General features: G+C 36.7%; 1 protein-coding gene across 2 annotated transcripts in view; it reads right to left on the bottom strand.

The window, feature by feature from the left end:
* Klp10A (kinesin-like protein 10A) overlaps window positions 1–21,227 on the bottom strand; it is a 171,946-nt gene that overhangs the window by 84,970 nt on the left and 65,749 nt on the right. For both annotated transcript variants that reach the window (XM_081742367.1, XM_081742368.1), the window contains exon 2: window positions 4,965–5,059. In XM_081742367.1, the coding sequence (XP_081598493.1) occupies window positions 4,965–5,059 (95 nt within the window). The remainder of the gene's footprint in view (window positions 1–4,964; window positions 5,060–21,227) is intronic.

Raw genomic sequence — 21,227 nt, 5'->3', positions numbered from 1 at the left:
ATATATATATATATATATATATATACACAAGATCATTTCAGGTTTATAGTAACGAATTTGACAAATCTGGCAGCTTAAGAAAAACTTAACTGTAAGTGGTTGTGCTCGATGTGCATGCCTACGTTGAAGTACACTGGTGTTCTCTTGACATTTTCTAAAGAGCGTTGGGTGTGCAAGGCTGTCGATGGCCCAACGCCTGTTGCAGCGATAACCCACAAAAATCCACGAAAACTGCATAAGGTGATTTAAAACGATGTCTGTAAAAGGGACTGCATACATTCCCGCTTCAAGTAAAAATCGCCCCATATACGGTTAGTGAGTTCGAGGTATTATCGGCCCATACTGTAAGATATCGCTAAGGGAGAAACCTGGTTTAGATTACCAAAAGATCTCATAAGAACTGGAATACATATACACCTTAATAGCAATTAATTTCCCCATTTTATCTGCAGTAATTCATACACTGTACAATGCCTACAATGAAATTTTATTCGGAATTTATACACACATCGCACTCGGAAGAACAGCAACAACACTAACACAATTGAGAAATTTATTGTATCTCACACTGAATGTTTTGATCAGGGGCTGGGAATGAGGCTATCGTGATAATAACCGGACAGCTCTCTCGACTGATAGCGAGAAGAAAATAACTTACTTTCGTTCATCTAGTTTCAGTTTTAACGTGAAATATTACCTTAGACTGTCATTAGATTAAGAAAACCAGTTGAGAATGCTCCAAGAGCACTGTTAGAACGAACTTAAAAAGAATGGAGAGATGGTACGGGAAGGATAACTGTGATTGTTCCTGTGTTAAAGTAAGTCTTTTTATCCGCACCTTCTTTTTCTCGCAAAATATAATCTCTCTATGACTTATGGTTCCCCGAAATATGGCTCCTTAAATCTCCCGAAATTCGAACTTTTCCTGCCAATATCTGAGGAACGGCGGACAGTTCGCCAGTGGCCAGTTGGCACCGGTTACCAAAATGGTCAATATTCTCTTAGGTATTGATCAACACCAATATCTCTCTATGACTTACGGTTCGAGATATGGCTTCTTAAATCTCCCGAAATCGAAACTATTTTTTGGTTAATATTTCGGAAACGATAAGTCATACAGAAATGATATTGGTGTTAATACCTAAGAGAATGGTTAACATTTTGGTACCGACATTAACTGGTGGCTACTGGCCAAACCAGTGCTAGTTGGACAGTGGCCACCGGTTACTATTTGATACCAAAATGTTCACTATCCTCTTAGATATTGATCAACACCTATATAATTTCTGTATAACTTACGGTTCCCGAGATATGGCTCCTTAAATCTCCGGAAATCGGCCATTTTTTGGCCAATATCTCGGAAACGGTAAGAGTGACGCGAAAAATTACATCATTTTCTGTTTGATGCTCTATCGAATGGAGGGCTCAAAATTAATAATAATAATAATAATAATAATAATAATAATAATAATAATAATAATAATAATAATAATAATAATAATAATAATAATAATAATAGTTCGCAAATAACAGACAGACATACAGACAGAGAATTCAGTAACGAACTTTTTAAGTTATTGAACCGGAATGCTAACGTTATTTACTTCGTACTACCTATAGTGCTTACGGACCCAAACTGATCTTGCGGCCAATTGCCATATCACCTGCCGGTGCTTTTCCGGCACACTATCGGCCTCAAGAGGAAAGGAACACAGTGTACATCACTACCTTATGACTGGACACCCTGTCCTCAAGAATGACGTGAGATATGTTGCTGCCGAAAAGCGATAGAATATCAAAGCAGTACAGTATCTTCAAAATGTTCGCCTGGTAATATGCCGTATTGGTTGTATATTCTGTGTAAAGTTTTGTATTATAGCAATAATACTAACGACCATGACTCAGTTACCCTCTCCATGTGAGCGACGGAGTCGAACCGTATGCTTCTTTACTAAATGTCAATCTTGAGGTGTTATACGATTTGTGGTCGCAGCGGAACATTATATACCCCTACTCCTCTTCTTTAAGACTACTGGTTCTCATGTCACACCAAGGAACGCACTTTTTGACGACTTCCGATATCTACGATGTTCAAAATTGAAGAGCCCAGCAATTAGGTATGCCAGTTTTGTTGCGACACAACAAGCATTGATCCGTTTGTTACGACAGACGGAAACAGTCCTAATTCTCATATATTTATTGGTTACTTAATTTGTTGTAACTACGTATAACCAAAGTTGCAAAGGGTTCCCAAAAGGTCGTACTCAATGGCCGCCAGCCGTGTAAGTTCAACACATATTTTCCAACTACCCGCATTAACTTCTCGGGTGTGTTGAGTCCTGCTGCCCAGGGAGGAATAAGTTACCATAAAGCTGAAACTACCTTCCGTAATTTCCATTTACATACATTTTTAGAACATGATTTAATGTGGGCTTGAACTTACTACTTTCATGCAACAGTTTAACATACACAATAAGAGAAAGAAAATTATAGATTTTGGAAGAAAACCATTCAGTTAGAATTTCAATAGTAGCCTCATAATACTCCCTCTGTACGATTATGTTTCGTCATCAATGGGTCACGGGTCTGACTGCTTCGGATTACGAAGTTTGTAACCAGTTCCATCACTGTCATAGATACTGTTCTGCAGTATTTCACACTGGAAACCTAAGCAAACTTTAGTTGCGAAGATGAGATTTAGGGCTAAAATCCTGACTGCGAAGGACGAACGCTAACTATACGTAGACTGCCATTTCTCGCTGGCTTATGTTTTGGGTCTAACATTGTGATGAGTTTTCTAATGATCCACACCATAACCCTCTGTACTTCTTTGTCGAGTCTGAATCGACATTTAGTTCGTGTTGTTTTGTCGAGAAGTAATCTAGATACAGAAAAATGAAATGACTATATTTGTGACTTAACTCTTGAACCACCCAACCGATCTTGATCAAATCATAGATGAGGTTTGGGCCTGGGATGGGTTTTATCATTTTACTTTGATGGTGCAACTTAGGGGAGGGGCTGAAATGACCGATATTAGTGTCGAATCCACAGTTTTCGGAGTCGCTGAGGTGAACAGTGACACTTCAGATGGAGTTTAAATCCAAATTCAGACCCACAACTTGAGGGAGGGGAAGATATATATATAAAAATTATCGAAAATTACCGATATTAGTATCCATTGTCTAGTTTTTGGGGTCGCTGAGATGTACAGTGACACTTCCGATGCTGTTTAGATCCAAATGAAATGTATTCACCCCGTGCGAAGACGGATATTCTGCTAGTTAAATAGTAATGGCGACAATCCATCTCCTTGTTTTAGGAGATTCTCGACGCAATTGCTCGTCATCAAATATTTTTCTACTCGTGCTTTATTTTAGAATTCATTTAAATACATTTTAATCTACGACGGTTATCATAAGTCTTGCAATATTTGGACAAACCTAAAAACAGGCGAATATATGTGACGTGATCGATAGTAAAAACGTCGAACTGGTCCATGGGATAGTGGCAGCAGAGTAATTATCATGGAGGCAGCTACATCTTCAGTATCTTAAGTCAGTTTTTAACAGCAGTGACGATGAATGCTCAATAACTTCTGATACGCAAACTGTTACTGTAGTAGTTCGAAGGCGGGCATAACGCTGCAGACGCAACTCAAAACTATTATGTGAGAAGTGACGGTACAGAGTATCACTGCACAGCAAATAGTTGATTCAACCTTAGTACAGGTTGTAAAAATATCGAAGATCAGCCAAGGTTCGGCCATCCCAGGGTAACATTTTGAGGTCATACGATACTACATTGAAGAAAATCAATCCACCTTCAACGATACACGACGATTGTCAAACCAACTCATGTCCTACTACACTGTAGTGCGTTATTTTCACGAAGTCGGGAAGATCATCAAGAGTTGCTGCACTGTGCCATATGAATTGTCACCAGCTCAAACCCAGGAGACAGTGAATGTATGCAGACAACTTGCAAAATTCGAGTGATGGGAGTTTCTAGAAACGGGTCGAAAGATAAGCGGGTGTTGTGGAGATAACCCTTTGTAAGCGAGTGTTAACTTCAAGAACTGGCCGCCTAACAGGACCGTTTACAGGCTCTGTGTATGATAGAACTAGAGGGGTAATTCACTGCGTTCCCTAACGTTCGTATCATCAATGCCGATCTTTATTCTGAACAGCTGAAGCGGATGTATGCTGCACTACGCCAAATAATATCCTACATTGGTGAATTGAAAACGCACCCTGATGCAACAGATCAAAACGAAACTACAATCGTCTCGAAAAACGAAGACAAAAATTCAGGAACTTTATTGCACCGAACTGATGCCATATGTGGCATATAGTCCTAACCTTGCCCCTTCAATTTACTACTACCTGCTTTGGTCCATGGACCATTTCCTAAAATCACGATCTTCACCAATCAGCAGGTGGTGGAAACAGCAGTGACTGACTTCTTAGCCTCTAAGGACGAGGCGTGGCATCGGAAAAGCTGGCAGCAGACAGTCCAATACGGAGGGCTATATTTTTATGTTAACAATCTTTCTTTGTTCTGTAATGAACAACGGTATGTACCAGAATATTGCACACCTTATGGCTTACTCTTGTAACTTTTTCCGAAATAACAAATTCAGTAAGACTGTAGTATATTTTTTTCCCTGCTAACAGAGTCGCAGGCATGTCCGAAATCAGTAATTTATGTATTCCCATTCTCTGAGTATTTGACGAATGGTAATACCTGGTCGATAGTTGATCGATTTCGCCTAAATCCGCACTGATACTCTCCAATAATTTCGTCTGCATATTGGATCAACGTTTATTAACTACATTTGATACGATTTATAAGATGTCGACAGGCGAGAGATGCCACAATAAGTATTTTTTTTTTAAAGCTATCTAATATTTTTTTCTACTGAAAGCTACAGGCAGTATTTCATGCATAGGAGGATCACTTACCTCTTTTCCTTTTGTTTCTCCACGTTCAAACCACTCTACCGTAACACTTCGGGTCTCCCAATTGATGCCGGATATAACTGCCGAATGCACTCTCCCTGTAAAGAAAGAAAACATTTATTTATTAGAAACAGGGGTAAGAATAATATTTGGTATTGACAATTTATTAATATGTTTCCATTTATCAACCGCGTTTTTAAATACGTTGCAGAGGATAAGAGGAAGTAATAAAAGGAAGAATAACAGAAGGCAGATATAACTCGGTATACACTCACCAACAAAAACTTTATGACCACCAGCTACTTTTTGAACGAAGTTATTCAACTCGCGTAAGAGGCACAGGACAAACCAGAACTACTCGCACACGGTAACTGGGATGTTAGTTGATCAGTCAGTGTGATGCTTAAGCGTAGAACGGGGAAGGCTGGAGATGTATCAAGAGTGACAGGGGACAGATTGTGATGGGCAGACGGCTGGGAACGAGTGTCTCGTAAATAGCGCGACTTGTTAGGTGTTCGCGAATTGCCTTTGTTACTGTCTTCTAAGAGTTGGAAAAGAATAGTAAAGTTAGCAAACTGTAAGATCTGTGGGGCCACACTTCATTAATAATGTCGAGGTTGCTACAACAGGATAAGGCGTATACTGTGGCACAATTAAAAGCACACTTTAACAGTGGACAATGCACAAGTGTGTCTTGGTACACAGTACACTGAGTACACAGTCAATATGGGATGGGGCCACAGTTAGTAAGGAGGTCAACGACTTATATAGCCTCGCTGCTGAACGGGACGTTAAACTCTCACACAACTCAACTTGAATGGGCAAGTTCCAATCATTGGTCCGCAGAGCAATGGTACAATGTTGCATAGAGGAGGGTTACCAAAGAGTACGCACGCCCTAAGAGCGCGCAGTGCCAATTACGCTGAAGTGATAACACACAGAATTGTCACTGCTACGCTGTTTGATGCGTCTTTGTGTGAGAGTTGATACGAAGAAAAGGGAAGTTAACGGATCGCTGCAAACAGAAAATACAGCTAAAAATAACTTTTTTGAATTCTTGATGTAATATTTTAATAATCTTAGTTAAGAAATTATTTTGATATAGCAGCTAACTCTAGTACTCTTGTTGCATGGTAGGAAACATGAATGCAGATAGAATTGTTTACCGTGGCTTTGTTTCGGGGGTCTTGCATATGCAGCCACATGGATGAATTTTACTCGAGTTGACTGCTGTTTCCCAAAGAGTGCGCGTTAGTGAGTTACCAAAGAACGCGCACGTGCTCTTTGGGAGAATTTCTTTGATAGCGTGTGTGGGTAGCGGCATTCATATTACAGACTATGGTTATTCTCATCAGTTACTCTCGGAGTGTAATATGATGTTTGAATGGATTGTAGAATTATTTGTAATTGTTTGTCTTCGATTCAAGCACCAACTGTAAATCATATATAAGAAGTATTTCAAATTCACAAAATTTCTTAAGTTACAATGATGATGTGGTGTTCTGCCCAAAGGTAGGCCTTTGGTCCATGGTAGTTTGCCATTGCCTTTCATGGTATGATGATGTCGTCCTAAGTAGTGAGGAAATGATGAAAATAAAGATTCTGGAAATGTTCTGGAGGAAGATGCTGAGTGAAATATGGCTTCGATTACGATTGTAATGAAACCACGAACTAAGAATTAAAAAAGACGTACACTAAAGGTGTTGTTCAGGATTTTTTTCCAGTTGGTGGAATAATGTAATGAAACCACGAACTAAGAATTTAAAAAAATCATCATTAATTTTACTCATAAAAATCATAATTTGTGGGTGAAACTAAACGAAGATTTTCTCTAATGTTTTAAATTTCGTGTACGTTCATAATAAATTCTTTAAAACCACATGGACGTGTAATTAAGAAATTGTTGGAAGCAAAATAGTTTAGAATTGCCTGTATACGAACAATTGGAAGCAAACCTTAGGGTAAATTAAAGTTTACGAAGGGGTTTAGGTTTTTAAGTATGATAGGTGTTGAGTGCGCCCTCTTAGGGACCGCAAAACGCACTCTTTGGGACACTGGTCCTTAAGAGTACGCATTTGAGTTTTTTAACTTTTTAACGTATATCTCCATTTCTACATCTAGTAGTAAACTTTTCTATTTCTTACAATGTAGCCTAAACTTCAATTAAAATTTTGTGCAATTTATATAATTTTTGCTTCATTACTTTCGGAGCTATTTGAAAATGAATATTAAGTGCGTGCTCTTTGGTAACCTTCCTCTAGTCCAATTAATCACGATACAACCTTCACCACATCGATGGCCGAGTTTCTTTCATGGAAACAGCTGCTCGAGACGTGGACAGTAGGATGACAATAGGCTGGTGGTACCTATATTATGATTTGGGGAAACTTCACATGATTCCAGTAGTGCGTATGGAGGCCATCGCGATGGCTCCTAACTATCGCCAGGTCCCATTCATGTAGGCCACATTTTCAGCTAGGAATAATCTTTCATCGGGACAACCTTCTTGTCACAAGGATAAGTTAGATTGCAGTGATTCGAGGAGCACAGTGGTGAATTTCAATTGCTGCAATGGTCTCTGAAGTCACTCAATCTAAACCCAAATGGAACATCTTTGACATTTTATTAAATATCAGACCCAAGCTCATTGACCATTCCGCGGGGAGCAGATGTAGTGCGTCATACTTTCAGCCATCTAACAAGCTCTCATTGTTTCCATGCCAAACGACATTGCTGCTGTCCTGGAAGACTAGGTTTCAGGGATGGTCATAATGTTTTATTTGGTCAGTATATAAAATTCCAAGACTACACGTGCCGTAGTTTCCGAAAATTAAGTTTCTAAAATATTTCAATTTCCCGTTCTATATTTACAAAATGACCGAAGTGAGAAAATGGGTGATTTTTTTTTAAAGCATGATTAACATTTTGGTCGAGTTAATTTTTTTTATAATTTCACTTTTGTTCACATACGCATCCAAAGGAGGGAGAATGGGGTTCAAATATATACAGGGTGTTTCAAAGTAACACCGACAACGTTTGGGACGTGATTCCGGACACCTAGTTAAGACAAAAATTATAGACCAATCTGGGTGCATGAATGCTTCCAGTCGGAGTTATAGGTTGCCGAAAACATGAAAAAATGAACTTTAACGGTCTATAGCGTCAAAACTATGGGACCTACCGTAGTCGGGTCAGGACTTCACTTAGGAATTAGTATGTGCCCTATCCAAATATCCATGTTTCAGAATCCTGCGGTATTCCCGTACCCATTTTTATATAGGTACTTTGTGAGTACTTCAATTACATGCCCGTTGCGAAATTCCCTCTATAAAAATTGTTGTGTAAGTACCTTAGGGATCTTAAACATATATCTTTGAATAGCACTCATATTAGTTCCTATGTGAAGTCTTGATCTTGACCCGATTACGGTAGGTCATAGTTTTTGGAGCTATGGACCTTTAAAGTTCATTTTTAGGTTTTCGGTAGCCTATAACTCCGAAAGGAAGGATTTGTGCACCCAGGTTGGTCTATCCTTATTGTCTTATCTGGGTGTCAGTAATCATCTCCCAAATGTTGGTGTTGTTTTGAAACACCCTATACTATATATATATATATATATATATATATATATATATATATATATAAAAATCAAATATTTTTCATAAATCCATCCTTCCCAAGCAAACAATATGCATTTCAGCTAGTATTGCATGAAGTGTAAATTCTGGATAAAGGGGAGCAACGAAAAATCTCATTAATACACATACATACGATAAATAACCTGTCATACAAAAGTTTATATTACAATGATTCGTTGTTGGCTACGGATACTATGAATAATACAAAAAGTATTTAGGAGATTCTGGCGAGTATGTATCACTGATTGACTTGAAATTAAAAGCTACAAAGTAAACTTTCAAAACGTTTCACCGTGCATTTCATGTAAAGAATTCATCAAAGTTCATTACATGAACACAATATAATAGGTCTTCTGCAAATGTCTGAATAGCTGTTCAGTTTTGTTTGTTCGCTGTGGCTATGTTAAGTGGAACTAAACCACATAAGGTCGTACGGGAAGCGAACCAGAGTACTCTGCATAGATGTGAACACTATGCATTATCTCATGAGAGAGCTATTAAGTTTAATATTCAAAGTTTGGTTATTTGCTCAGATCTTCCATTGTAGTAGGTTTTTTTTTAAACGATTCACTTTTCCACAATTATGAAACCAAGTTTAACGGTCCGGTACATCACTTAAAACCACTTCGAAGGTAATTTTACGGCATAACTTCTCTCGAAGAGTTTTGTAAGTTTCAGTTGCTAAAGACACCATTTGATTATGAACTTTCACGTTTAGATCAGAATTAAAGCAAATCAGATCAGATAACAGATATTGCTTCAAGAGGATGAGATTCAATCATCTGATATACTTTCACTTTAGCTGAGAAAGTACATCTTGTAAGTTCATTCGTTACATCAGCGAAGATTTTACTTTCTTTTTATTGTATTACGCCCTACTTTGACAATGGAACACAAACTGAATTAGCTGATTAACTTTTACATGTAAAGGATTTGATTAATGATCTAATAAGTAATATTACCTCTGAATTAACTTTGAAATTTCAAGATACGGATTTCTCTCGAAGTTACAAATAAATCTTGCGGACTATCAAAAATATTCGCAATAAATTACATGTAAGTACTATAGTACTGAAAACAATTTCAACATTTCCGGTTATAATGTCAATTACATTTCTAAATGGAATTAGCAAGTGTTAAATTTGCACCGGAAGTTTTATTGCATTACTGTACAATTATTCTTCAAAAGGCACCCAACGATCCAAATGTACGAATTTCCTACGTATATTTTTACTAATTTAATATATGTATCGTGGGGTCCTGAGGACCATCACTTTCTAAAGTACGGATCACGAGGAGACAAGATTCAAATCTTGGATCACTATTAATATTTTTAAGTCCAAATATTACAATAATTTTCACGCGCTTGCTATTTTTACTGTCTAGAAAAGATTTTTTTTTTTTTTAAAAAAATACGAACTTAAACCATTCCAGAACGGAGATCAAGATTTTTTTCAATAATATAAACTGGATTAATTCGCTCCTGAGTCAACAAGCTTGAATTTTCACAATTATTTTAACATTAAATATATGGGTTTTAAGGTAAAATATTACCAAAAAAACAATACTAGAAGAACATTTGACTTCTTACGATTATTAATACACCACCCTCTTATATAGCAAGAGAGGCACAAACGCATAAAATCAGCAGAGAAAATCATAAAATGTTCTCGTATGGCTAGTTCAGGAGCAGGAGAAATGTGTGCATAAACACGAAAAACGTGTTGAACATTTGTAATCCAAACGCAACGTTTATATTTCGAGGGAAAATTGCTTGAATTTTACGTTCGTATTCTAAGTTGTTCGAGGTCCGGGGCGTACGGATTTCAGATGTAATACTATCTAGCAGTGGTTCTCAACCTAATTCCTATCACGACCCACATTTTATCACATCCTCTTGCCAGTGCCCCCTTATAATTTTTTGGATTGTAATAAGCTTGTGTGGGACTTTTAATATACCTATTACGGAGATCTCACGATATCCATCTATTTCTATAATAGTAGAATCCATTTCTTGTATACAGTAGATAGATTAAAATAAAATTTGGTCAGTTCATTCACATATTACAAACATCCAATACGATCCGTCATACTGTTTCAAAATTGAGGCGGTCATTAGCTTTCAATTTTAATTGTACTTTAATGTACAGGTGTTGGTGCATTTGCACTTTTCTGGTATTTCAATATGCAGTTCTCATTAGTTTCATATCGTACTTGTTTCATTTAAATTGATTTTTAAACAATTCTGTACCTGTTTAGTATACTTTTTTTTTTCCTAAAATTATTGTTCTTAACAGTATGTATAACAGGGTGTCTACTGGAATACCAGAAAGTAAATTCATGACTTTTTATGACCTTTTTGTTCAAATTTTCATGACCATGGCGATAAAAATTTACCATTAGTAATAATAAACCCCTACCATCAGTAGTGCATCGGAACTATGCGGGTTGCTAGTCTTAAATATCACTTATTGTGAATCTTAAAGAAAGAATCTGCCGCCTTGTGCTCGAGCACAGAATAGCACTTACCTAAATACGGGCCTGCTCTTACCAGTGAATCACTCTATACTGTATTTGAAGTATTAATTCTGAGTATAATTATCTATCTAGCAGAAATTTGTTTGAAATTAAGCACTCAGAGAACTGCCCAAAGACAAAACAAATTATAAAAGAAATTCGTTTTAAAAAAATAGATCATCAAATTTAAAATCTGGAAACTCAAACGAATAATATTATTTGCGTAAGTCTAAATAGTGATGAGCAAATGCAAGACCAAGACCAAGACCCGGGTGGTCTTGGTCTTGGTCTTGCACATGCGGTCTTGGTCTTGGTCTTGCACTGGAACCCTCGGTCTTGGTCTTGGTCTTGGTCTTGCACACCTAGTCTTGGTCTTGGTCTTGGTCTTGCACACCCAGTCTTGGTCTTGCTTGCAAGAGTCTTGCAAGTTTTGCTTTTAAGAAATCTATGATTTTCATAAGTAAATTTTACTCTCGACATAAGGGATAATAAATCCTACATTGCGTCAATAGTGAGGGAAATACAATGTACGTTTCTAAATGTAATATATTTTACCTTCGTGTAAGTGTGATGATAGTGTACAACATACGCGATGACCTTTACTTTTTTTTTTTCAATGAGTGATCACGCTTCACTACTTACATGATAAATCATACCATTTCGTAATATTTTTATATGTTTTAACAGATCCAATACTGCACTGGTTCCCAAACTGGGGAGGCTACCCCTGACAGTGAGACGCATGAAAAAAAACCAAGAAGGCACAGATTACTGAAATACCATAAATTGCAAAATTATTTTTACACTCTAAAGGAGTCAGATTTTTTCTTTCCAATCACGATTAGCTCATCTTTGTACTGAACAAACTCCCAATTAAATATTGAAATTTTGTTTTACTGATTCTAATATGTACTGTATGGGGCAGAAACAAGGACATTACGCAAAAACGATGAAACAATTAGATTTTCGAAATGTGGGCATGGAGAAAAAAGGAGAGAATCAGCTGGGTTGAACGGAAAACGAATGCGAAGGTTTTAGAAATAGTTGCAGTAGGGAAGAAAAGAAGAATTTTAGATGTAATTAAGAGGAGGACATTGGCTGAGGAGGAACTGTATTATGAGGGACGTGCTAGAGGGAGGGGACGAAGGAGATTGTAGTTGAAGAAAGATATTAAGACAGAAAATTGCTACGTTAAGACGAAGAGACTACCTGAGGACCACAGTCATCGAAGCTTCTCAGCTGCAGCAAGTGACCTGCCAATAATGGCAGAATAGCTATTATTATGACGATGATTATATGTTTTGCAATATTGACCAAAAAAGAGAGAAAAAATTAAAGTAATAATAATTAAACCTCTTAATATTTTAGAATATGAAATGAAATTAAATTTGTGAGTTTTACGTCCCACGATTATGCCGGCTAGGCTAAAGGAGGCGGTGATGATGAAAAATGAATTCAAATGTTGGAAAGAAGAAAGTGGGAAGAAACGGGAGAACCCCGAGGAAACCTACGCACACGGTGTTTGTCCACCACAAAGTTCACTTGGCGGGGGCTGGGATCGAACGCAAGACCCCAAACACCAGAGCTGAACGCTCTACCACTGAGCCACCGCGGCCCCAATATTTTAGAATAATTTGAGTGAAAACTGAAAACGACTCAACTGTCTATGTCTTGTGTAAACTCAATTTATATAAATACTTTTGACCTACATTAGAAATACATAATAACGGCATCAAACTTCAAGTTATTTGAAATAAGTACGAAATCACTCTCAGTTGTGAATAAAGATTATTTATTGTTGTATAATGTTATATCGTTGAATCCTAGATATGCCGTATACCTAAGGGAGCTATAAGTTATATTGATAAACAATTATTCAACGTATAAGCATCCACCTATGAAATCAAACTTGCGGTCACATGCGCTAAGTTTTTGTCAATGTCATGAAAATGTTATTTCAATATTAATTTTATACGTACACATTAAACATTTCCAACGGATGCCTGAACCTCAGAGCCAAGGCCATACCCATGTAGTCGGCACCTATGGTATACGGAATTGCCGATGTTCAATACTACATTTCTTTAGTTTTGGAAGAACCCAACTAATATGTTTTGAAGTGAAATGAAATATCTACTTTAACGTACCACGATTATTACACTGTGGCTAAGGGAAACAGTGATGATGAGAAATGGTGGAATGAAGAAAGTACGAGGAAACGGGAAAACCCACGCACAGGGTGTTTGTTCACCAAAGAAGCTCACATAGCGCAAGCTGCTATCGAACCAGGGCCCCATGTACCAGAGGTGAACGCTCTGCCACTGAGTTACCGTGTTCATAACATGCTCTAGTTTATTTTTGCTTATCCCCTTCTTATGGACACAACTATTCTTCGTATGATTTCCCAAAATCCAATCATGGGCAGTCGTGAATGATCAAATGATGACCAAAGTAAATCAAACACTGAAGTTATTATAGCTTGTAACAATTCATAGAATTATGCTGTCGGTCGTCTCGTGAACAACCGATTCAAAAAACGACATACTGTAGCTATATGTTACAGGAGCAGATCGACTCACATGGATTGCATAAACTACTGGGAACACATTCACTCCGGCGGTATTTTTACTGAAGCCAAGAAGTTCACGTGAAAGATGTAATGATTTTTCCTCTTCCTCTTTACATTCTATAAAAAATTAAGTAGTACCATACTTGTGCAAGACTCTTGCGCAAGAGTCTTAGTCTTGGTCTTGGTCTTGCAGGTGTGGTCTTGGTCTTGATCTTGGTCTTGCACCCCTTGGTCTTGGTCTTGGTCTTGCATCGGGATTCGTGGTCTTGGTCTTGGTCTTGGTCTTGCATGCAAGACTCTTGCAAAAACTGCAAGACCAAGACTCTTGCGCTCATCACTAAGTCTAAAGGCCCAAAAATACACAATTTACATTTCTTAGAAGTAAAGAAATAGCAGATCAGAAAGTTGGACAGTAAAAAGTTGTTACTATATTACAGAGACTAGAAGATGAAATGGGGAGCAGCTAGGAAGACAGTAAAATACCAGTTAGCCAGCACTAACTGGTGGGGGAAATTCTCACAATTACTGACCTGATATAACTGTTTCAGTACATGCAGTATGAGGTATAAAAGTATGAAGTATAAAAATATACTCTGAGATTTCAGATTTTCATGACCAGTTGGGTAAATAAAGGACTTTTTCATGGCTTTCATGACCACTAAGCAAAATATATGACTTTTTCATGACTTTCATGACCAGTAGACACCCTGTATAAAAACAATGTGCCTATCAGAACAATATTCACAGTAATATTTAAAATTATTTTCTGGTATTAGATTCTAATTGAAGAGTTTGAAACAATGATAACCCTCATTTTAAAACCAAGTGAGTTAGTTACAGAAAAACAATAATACTCATGTGAGATGAGTTGTGGAAAGAGTTGAAGTTTGAAACAGCAGCATTCAGTATGCTATTTTTTCTATCTTGAGTTGTTTTCGCAATTCAGATCACATGGGTGTTACTGTTTTTCTAAAACCAACTCACACGGTTTTAAAATGAGGGTAATCATTGTTTCCCCCCGAACTCTTCAATTATATTTCTCTCTTCCGCCTATCTTTGCGACCCCCAGGTTAAGTAACCCTGCTATATAGTAATGTATATTTCTTTATAAGTACCAAAAATCTAAAGTACAAAAACAAGTAGCAAAAATCTAATGATAATAAAGTCATAGACCCATCGCTGTAGAAACAAAACAATGCTATAGGGTTCTAACCTATGCCAAGTCAAACAAGCTCTAGTTGATATCTACTGCACCAAAGATAGTATTTTCCCAATCATCTGTCAACCAGAATTACGCTCCCTATGATTATTATTGGCCATGCGAATGATTCGTCCCGCCCATCTGCAGTCTCGATTTTTTCATCTATCTGATATGTAAATCCATACTACATCTGCATACTGATATGTAAATCCAAGCCCCACTATCTACTACTGATCATTACTTACACTAATACATATCAATTATCTTTGGATGCTGAGATTTCCTAATAACTGCTTATTTTTTTTTTTTTCGAACATTTAAACAGTATACTGTTTCGCTTTCATAACAAAATGAACAATTATACGATCCAACTTTAAACCCTTCCCGGCTAATCAAACCTCAGACAGGTGATATATGCTACACGGTGATTCCTTGTTCAGGTTTTCAGTGGCAAAATACGTCACGTTAGAACATGTGATACGATAGTCCGACCTGGTGACTCCTGACACTTGAGTGTAACAACCAACCACTTAAAACACTGCTGCATAATATCGCTGCCTAAAGAGGAGTCTTCAAACTCTATTACAGGGCCCCACTCAAAACAGAAATCGGAAGTACTGTGTGTGTGTGTGTTTTATCCCTGTAATTTGAGCCGGGAACTTACAGCAAGCGCTCCAGGCACGAAGCTACAGTTCCTAATCGTTTTCGATGTGATTGTAATGTAAATAAAATTACAATCAAAACCAGCACCTGATTATTAAGTTAACTGACATACACTCATCCAAATTTGTCATAAATATATTTAAGACATTGTTTATACACAATTACAACTGAAATGCAATAATATAAAATTACAATTTGCGTCTAATTAACACATTGGGTTTGAAACTGACATTAATTACTCATTCGTTAGAATAGTTTGACAAAAAAATATTAGTCTTGATTACTACATACGCCTCTAATTAAAAGAAGTGATATAAAAAACATTCTAAATCACGAAAAATGCACTGCAGTTTGAAGTAGTTCTTTCCAAGCTTGCGACCTTGTGTGAAGATCAGAATTCATTATTTTCTATCAGATCGTTTAATTACGAGAATGCAACTACCACCATATTGCTTTTCACATACTTTTCTTCCTTTTGTCATGGTATGTGATGCTTCCGATATGGCCGTGAATACTGGGAGAACATGTCTAATGCCCGTAACACAAAGCAAGAGCACTTTTTACACACGAAAAAGCGCAATGAAACGAATATGCTATCAAATTATGAAATAATAGCTTAACACCACTACTTCCTACATGAATGCTTACTTTACGTACTGATGACTTAAAAGAAGTAAAATTTGACGATAACCTTACATACTGTGCGTACAAAACTGCTAACTTATGGTCGCGAGAGGAACAGTTGTATTAACCCTAGAAAGGCAAACTTCACTATCAACCCATTAAAGGTAAACATACGTAATATTTACGTACACACTAAATAATGATCTATAAATATACGATTCATATAGAAACTCTTATTGTTGATTTGCTCAGGGTTCCAAAATTGAAGTTTTATTCTTTAGATAGTATTACAGCACAACTATTATCCGGGGCCGTAATTTGTGGGGGCAGGAGTGACAACTGCAACCTAGGGAAGCTCCCCGCGGTTTGAGAGGCCCCATTTTAAGAAAAAGAAATTCTAACTTCATATACGGTACGAATATGAAATTATAAATGAAGCACCAAACAGGTTCGCTACATTACATAAACAAAACAGAACACAAAAGGTAAATAAAACAAAAATGAGTCGTGAGCCCATTTTAGTAAAAAAAAAATGTCTACTATTAGGGGCCCTAGAAACAATATTTATTCGTATGACTTTGAGATTTGTCAATATTGTCCCCTTAATTAATTGTCATGTATGGAACGGGCCCAGGGGCGTAAGTAACGGCCCCGCAGATCTTGCCGTGTGGGAGGGCCCACAGGCTCCGGGGGCCCATAAAGAGTAAGAGAAAATGGAAAGAGAGGGGGCACAAGAATTAGAAAAACAACTTTTTCTAGGGGGCCCAAATACACATATTAATGCTTGTCCCCTGCCCCCCAGAAAAAATCTAAGTAACGGCGCTCCTATTATCCTAAATCTTTTAGAAGTACATAGAAAAAAAAGCAAAATAAACATTATTAACACTTAAGAACAAACTCTGAAAAAGTCTAGATATATCACTGATTATTTTTTTGTTATTAGGAAATATTGAATCCATATTGAATAGTTCTTTCACATTATATGTCAGATTGGTTCGCAAATCACACACAGTTGTAACACATTTTGATCTGATGTTCACCACATACTGGCTTATTGCAGTTATAGCAGTGTTCCTTCTGGGGATCTTCCCACTTGAATCTGTCATTGGATTTGTGTTCCAGGGACCATTCTTTCCTAGCAATTCACTAACACCACTAATTTTCACTTGCCTTTCGTCAAATGGAAGTTCATTTGCCTTCTCATCTCTAAAATATACTGCCCTCTCTGTCTGATTTTATCCACATTCTTCTCTTGAATGCGTGGCGAGACTGCTATTTTCGTTCTTACTACATGTGGAAACTTTCCGCTTCTTTGGTTGGATTTGAGGTTTCACATTCAACATTTCGAATTCCTGACACAAAATGTTGCTCAATATCATTTTCACTGGGTTAGTAATCTGGATCTTTGTCGGAGTCATCTGCTTCTTCTTCGGATCTCACATCAAATTCAGCGTTATCTTCCTCCATTTCTGAATCTGAGGTTCCTCTAATATCCGTAAAATAGCTTCCTCGCTATTTATTGCACCACACTCGTCCATTTTTGTAATAATAATTAAATATTTACGAATGACAATAGTCCATTGATGGTAAACATACGTAAAAAATGCGTGCAAGAAAACTAACGCTTAAGGTAAACACACGCTAAACTTACGTATAAGATTTTACGTTAAAAGGTAAACATACGCCAAATTTACGTATAAGGTTCTACACTCAATCGTTTGGCACAGACAACATAACACTTACCAAAGTAATTAACGTCGGAATTTCAAGCCAACTAACCCGCGATAGCATATCTAGAGGTTTGTATTTCTACACACAGTTCCTGCTACGTCACATCAGTGTTTCCAACTCGTACACGTAAAATTTACGTAGTTTACCTTTCTAGGGTTAAATCACCATGAATTACAAGCATACATTGGTAATCGCTTAATCATACAAGAATACTAGGGACAACTTTGATACTCACTTTTCTTTTGCACTTGATTATTGGTTGTTTGATTTGCATGACGTCCTTGAAGTATGAATGAAATCTGTAGTTTCACGTCCCACGACAAATGAATGCCTCTGACGCAAAAGAGACAGATGATTAATGAAAATGAAGTTGGTACAATGTGGGAAGACACAGAAGAACCGGAAGACAATCCAGACACGATGCTCAACACCACAAATTCGTATTACCTGGAATCGAACCAGACTCCTTGCAGAAGAGGTGACGCTCTACCACTGAGCCACCATGCCTCATTTACGTACTTTGTCAGCAGTGTGGCTGTATACAGAGAGTTATACAAGTTTAAAGTGAGATTTGAACAACAGCAATCTGTTCGATGTTTTCTTTACTTAGAATTGAATCAGGGACCTCGTGAATCAAAGGCATGTGGGCAAAACGCTAGACGAACTTTACATTTTATCATGAAATTTACGATGAATAAAATTCTCCCCCCCTTTTTAAAAAAACTGTCATTCTCTTGTTTTCCATACTGCATATTGCTTTGGTCCCCGCTGGGGGCACGTGTTATTTGATGCCACGTTAAGGGGGCAGACTACTAAATATTTTTCCAAATCTAACAATTTTTCTTTTGCCCGTTTTATGTAACTTACCACAATAATAGATAATGTTATTCTACACTCGAAAATAAGAATCAAAACATTTTTCAGTGTTGCCATCCGTAGAAATTACAATGTAATCAGAATTTGAATTACCCAAAAATCTAGGTTAAGGCAGCGACTAGAAAAATTAACTCAGCGGTAATTGATGATTTATCATGTTGACTTCGTTCCTGGTTAACTACTTTTTAAATAATTTTTGTATTTATTTTGTAATAACTTACATAAGCTATTACAAAATAAATACAAATATTATTTAAAAAGTAGTTAAAGAACAAAGACATTATGCGTCATCAATTACCGTTGAGTTCATTTTTCTATTCGCTACCTGAACCTAGATTTTTACCTAATTCAAATTCTGGTCACATTGTAATTTGTACGGATGGCAACACTGAAAATTGTTCTGATTCTTATTTTCGGGTGTAGAACAACATTATCTATTATTGTGGTACGTTACATTTCATTATCTCTTTTCACTTACGAAAAACGGACAGAAGAAAAATTGTCACCTTTAGAAAAATATTTAGTAGTCTGCCCCCCTTAAGTCATAAGTCCACATCGCACAGCCTTGGTGACAACGAAATAAATAAATAATAATAATAAAAAAATCAATCAACGCACAATATTAAGCTTTTCCAATATTATGTATTTTTACGTATGTACGTGACTGGAAATAACCGTATGCATGTATACAATAGGAATATCATACTTTTATTTTAAAGTAAATGAATAAATAAATATCCGGAAAAAGTATCAGTCAACTATTGAGAATGACTTACGGTTACAAACTGTTGGAAACTGTTCAACTGCACAGCACTGAATCTTAAAGTAACGAATTTTGAGGTTTCTTTGTACAGTACTATGTGCTGCCGGTTTCGAAATAATTCAGCAAGATATAAAACCAAAAAGTTTATTTGTTTTCAGTAGGTAAGAATATTAATTAACCATTAGATTTAATTATACAGTTAACTTTATACATGAAATCACGACTGAAAAAAAAAATCAACTGGAATACCACGATAAAATAACCAAATTAAAAACGGTACATTAAAAAAAAAAGTACCAGTCAAACAATACATTTTCCGAAGTCCCTAGAAAAACTAACAATATCTCCCGCATTTCACGATAGTAGCCAGGCACTTTTATACATATTTCAGAAGCCAATGACTGTCTCAATCACCCATACCTATAACTGTATCGGTTATGCAAAAACGAACTACGCGCCATAATATACAATAATAATAATAATCCAGGAAAATGCGATGTCTAATTCAAGATTTGCACTAAAGCGTTATGAAAAAGCTAAAGGATCCGAAAGCATCAACAGTTCTTCCTCATTATATATATATATATATATATATATATATATATATATATATATATATATATATATATATATATATATGACAATTTCACTTTGGCTGACGGACACCAAACAATTTACTCAATTTTGTTAAAATTATGAAAATTGCACTTAGCTCGTTTATGCATAACACGGAACAATTCTTGCTTTCACATGTTCTGAAGTTGTTTTTTTTTTTTCCTGTACTAGAATACATAATTTCATTCATTAAAAAAACAGATTCCCAAATTGTGTGACACGATGCTTGAGAGCTTACAAAAATATTTCAATATTTTCACTGGAATGACAATCCACGTAGTTTTGAGATCAGACTGATGATAAAAATATCTAACAGATATTCAGCAAAATTTATTAAAAAACACTTCAGATGCCCACGGAATTATTGCAACATACATGTTTTTCTGTATCTTTAGATACTTTCTTGGGAGGCAAGATTAAGCGTTAGAAGGCCAGACTACTACTGCTTCTTTGGAAAGGCTGATCAAAATACTATTTGACTTTTCAATGCAACAGATGGCGCTCGATGTCAGAATATCAGATTGAAGACCTATATTCTGATTAGGCCTTGGGTTGCCCACATGACAAGAGGAAACAGGTTTTTAGTGACGAGATAGATGAGGTAGAGATCTTCTAATAGGAACGGATGCACTATCCTAGACGAGACATCACTTTCACACCATTTCGAGACACGATAGCTTCAACTCTTGCCTTGTTGACAACTATAATTAGGGCATACGTTAATTTCCTCATAACTTAAGGTGTAATGAAAAAGGTAGGCATTCCGTCATAATAGCGCACTATAATACTTTTTAAAATCTTAACGAAATAGCTCCTACACGTATATACAACAAACAAAACGTGAACATTAAACTAAATTACTACATCAAAGACACCAACAAATAGCATAACGAAACACACACATACCAAGATCTGCGCTAGATTCTTCCTTCTCACGCCTGTGACAGCAAAAGCACGAACTGCAGCATGCTATCCACTCCATACTAAACTAACACCGGCGACATGTTTTAGAAAGCAATTAATACTGCCTTCCGTAGCCTATAACAACCAACAGAGGAAATCACCGCAA

This window comes from Thermobia domestica, chromosome 16 (genome assembly GCF_964235325.1).
Source record: "Thermobia domestica chromosome 16, izTheDome1.hap1.1, whole genome shotgun sequence".
Classification (NCBI taxonomy): Eukaryota; Metazoa; Arthropoda; class Insecta; order Zygentoma; family Lepismatidae; genus Thermobia; species Thermobia domestica.
Note: the sequence above shows the minus strand (reverse complement) of the source record. Positions and strands in the feature narration are given on the sequence as shown.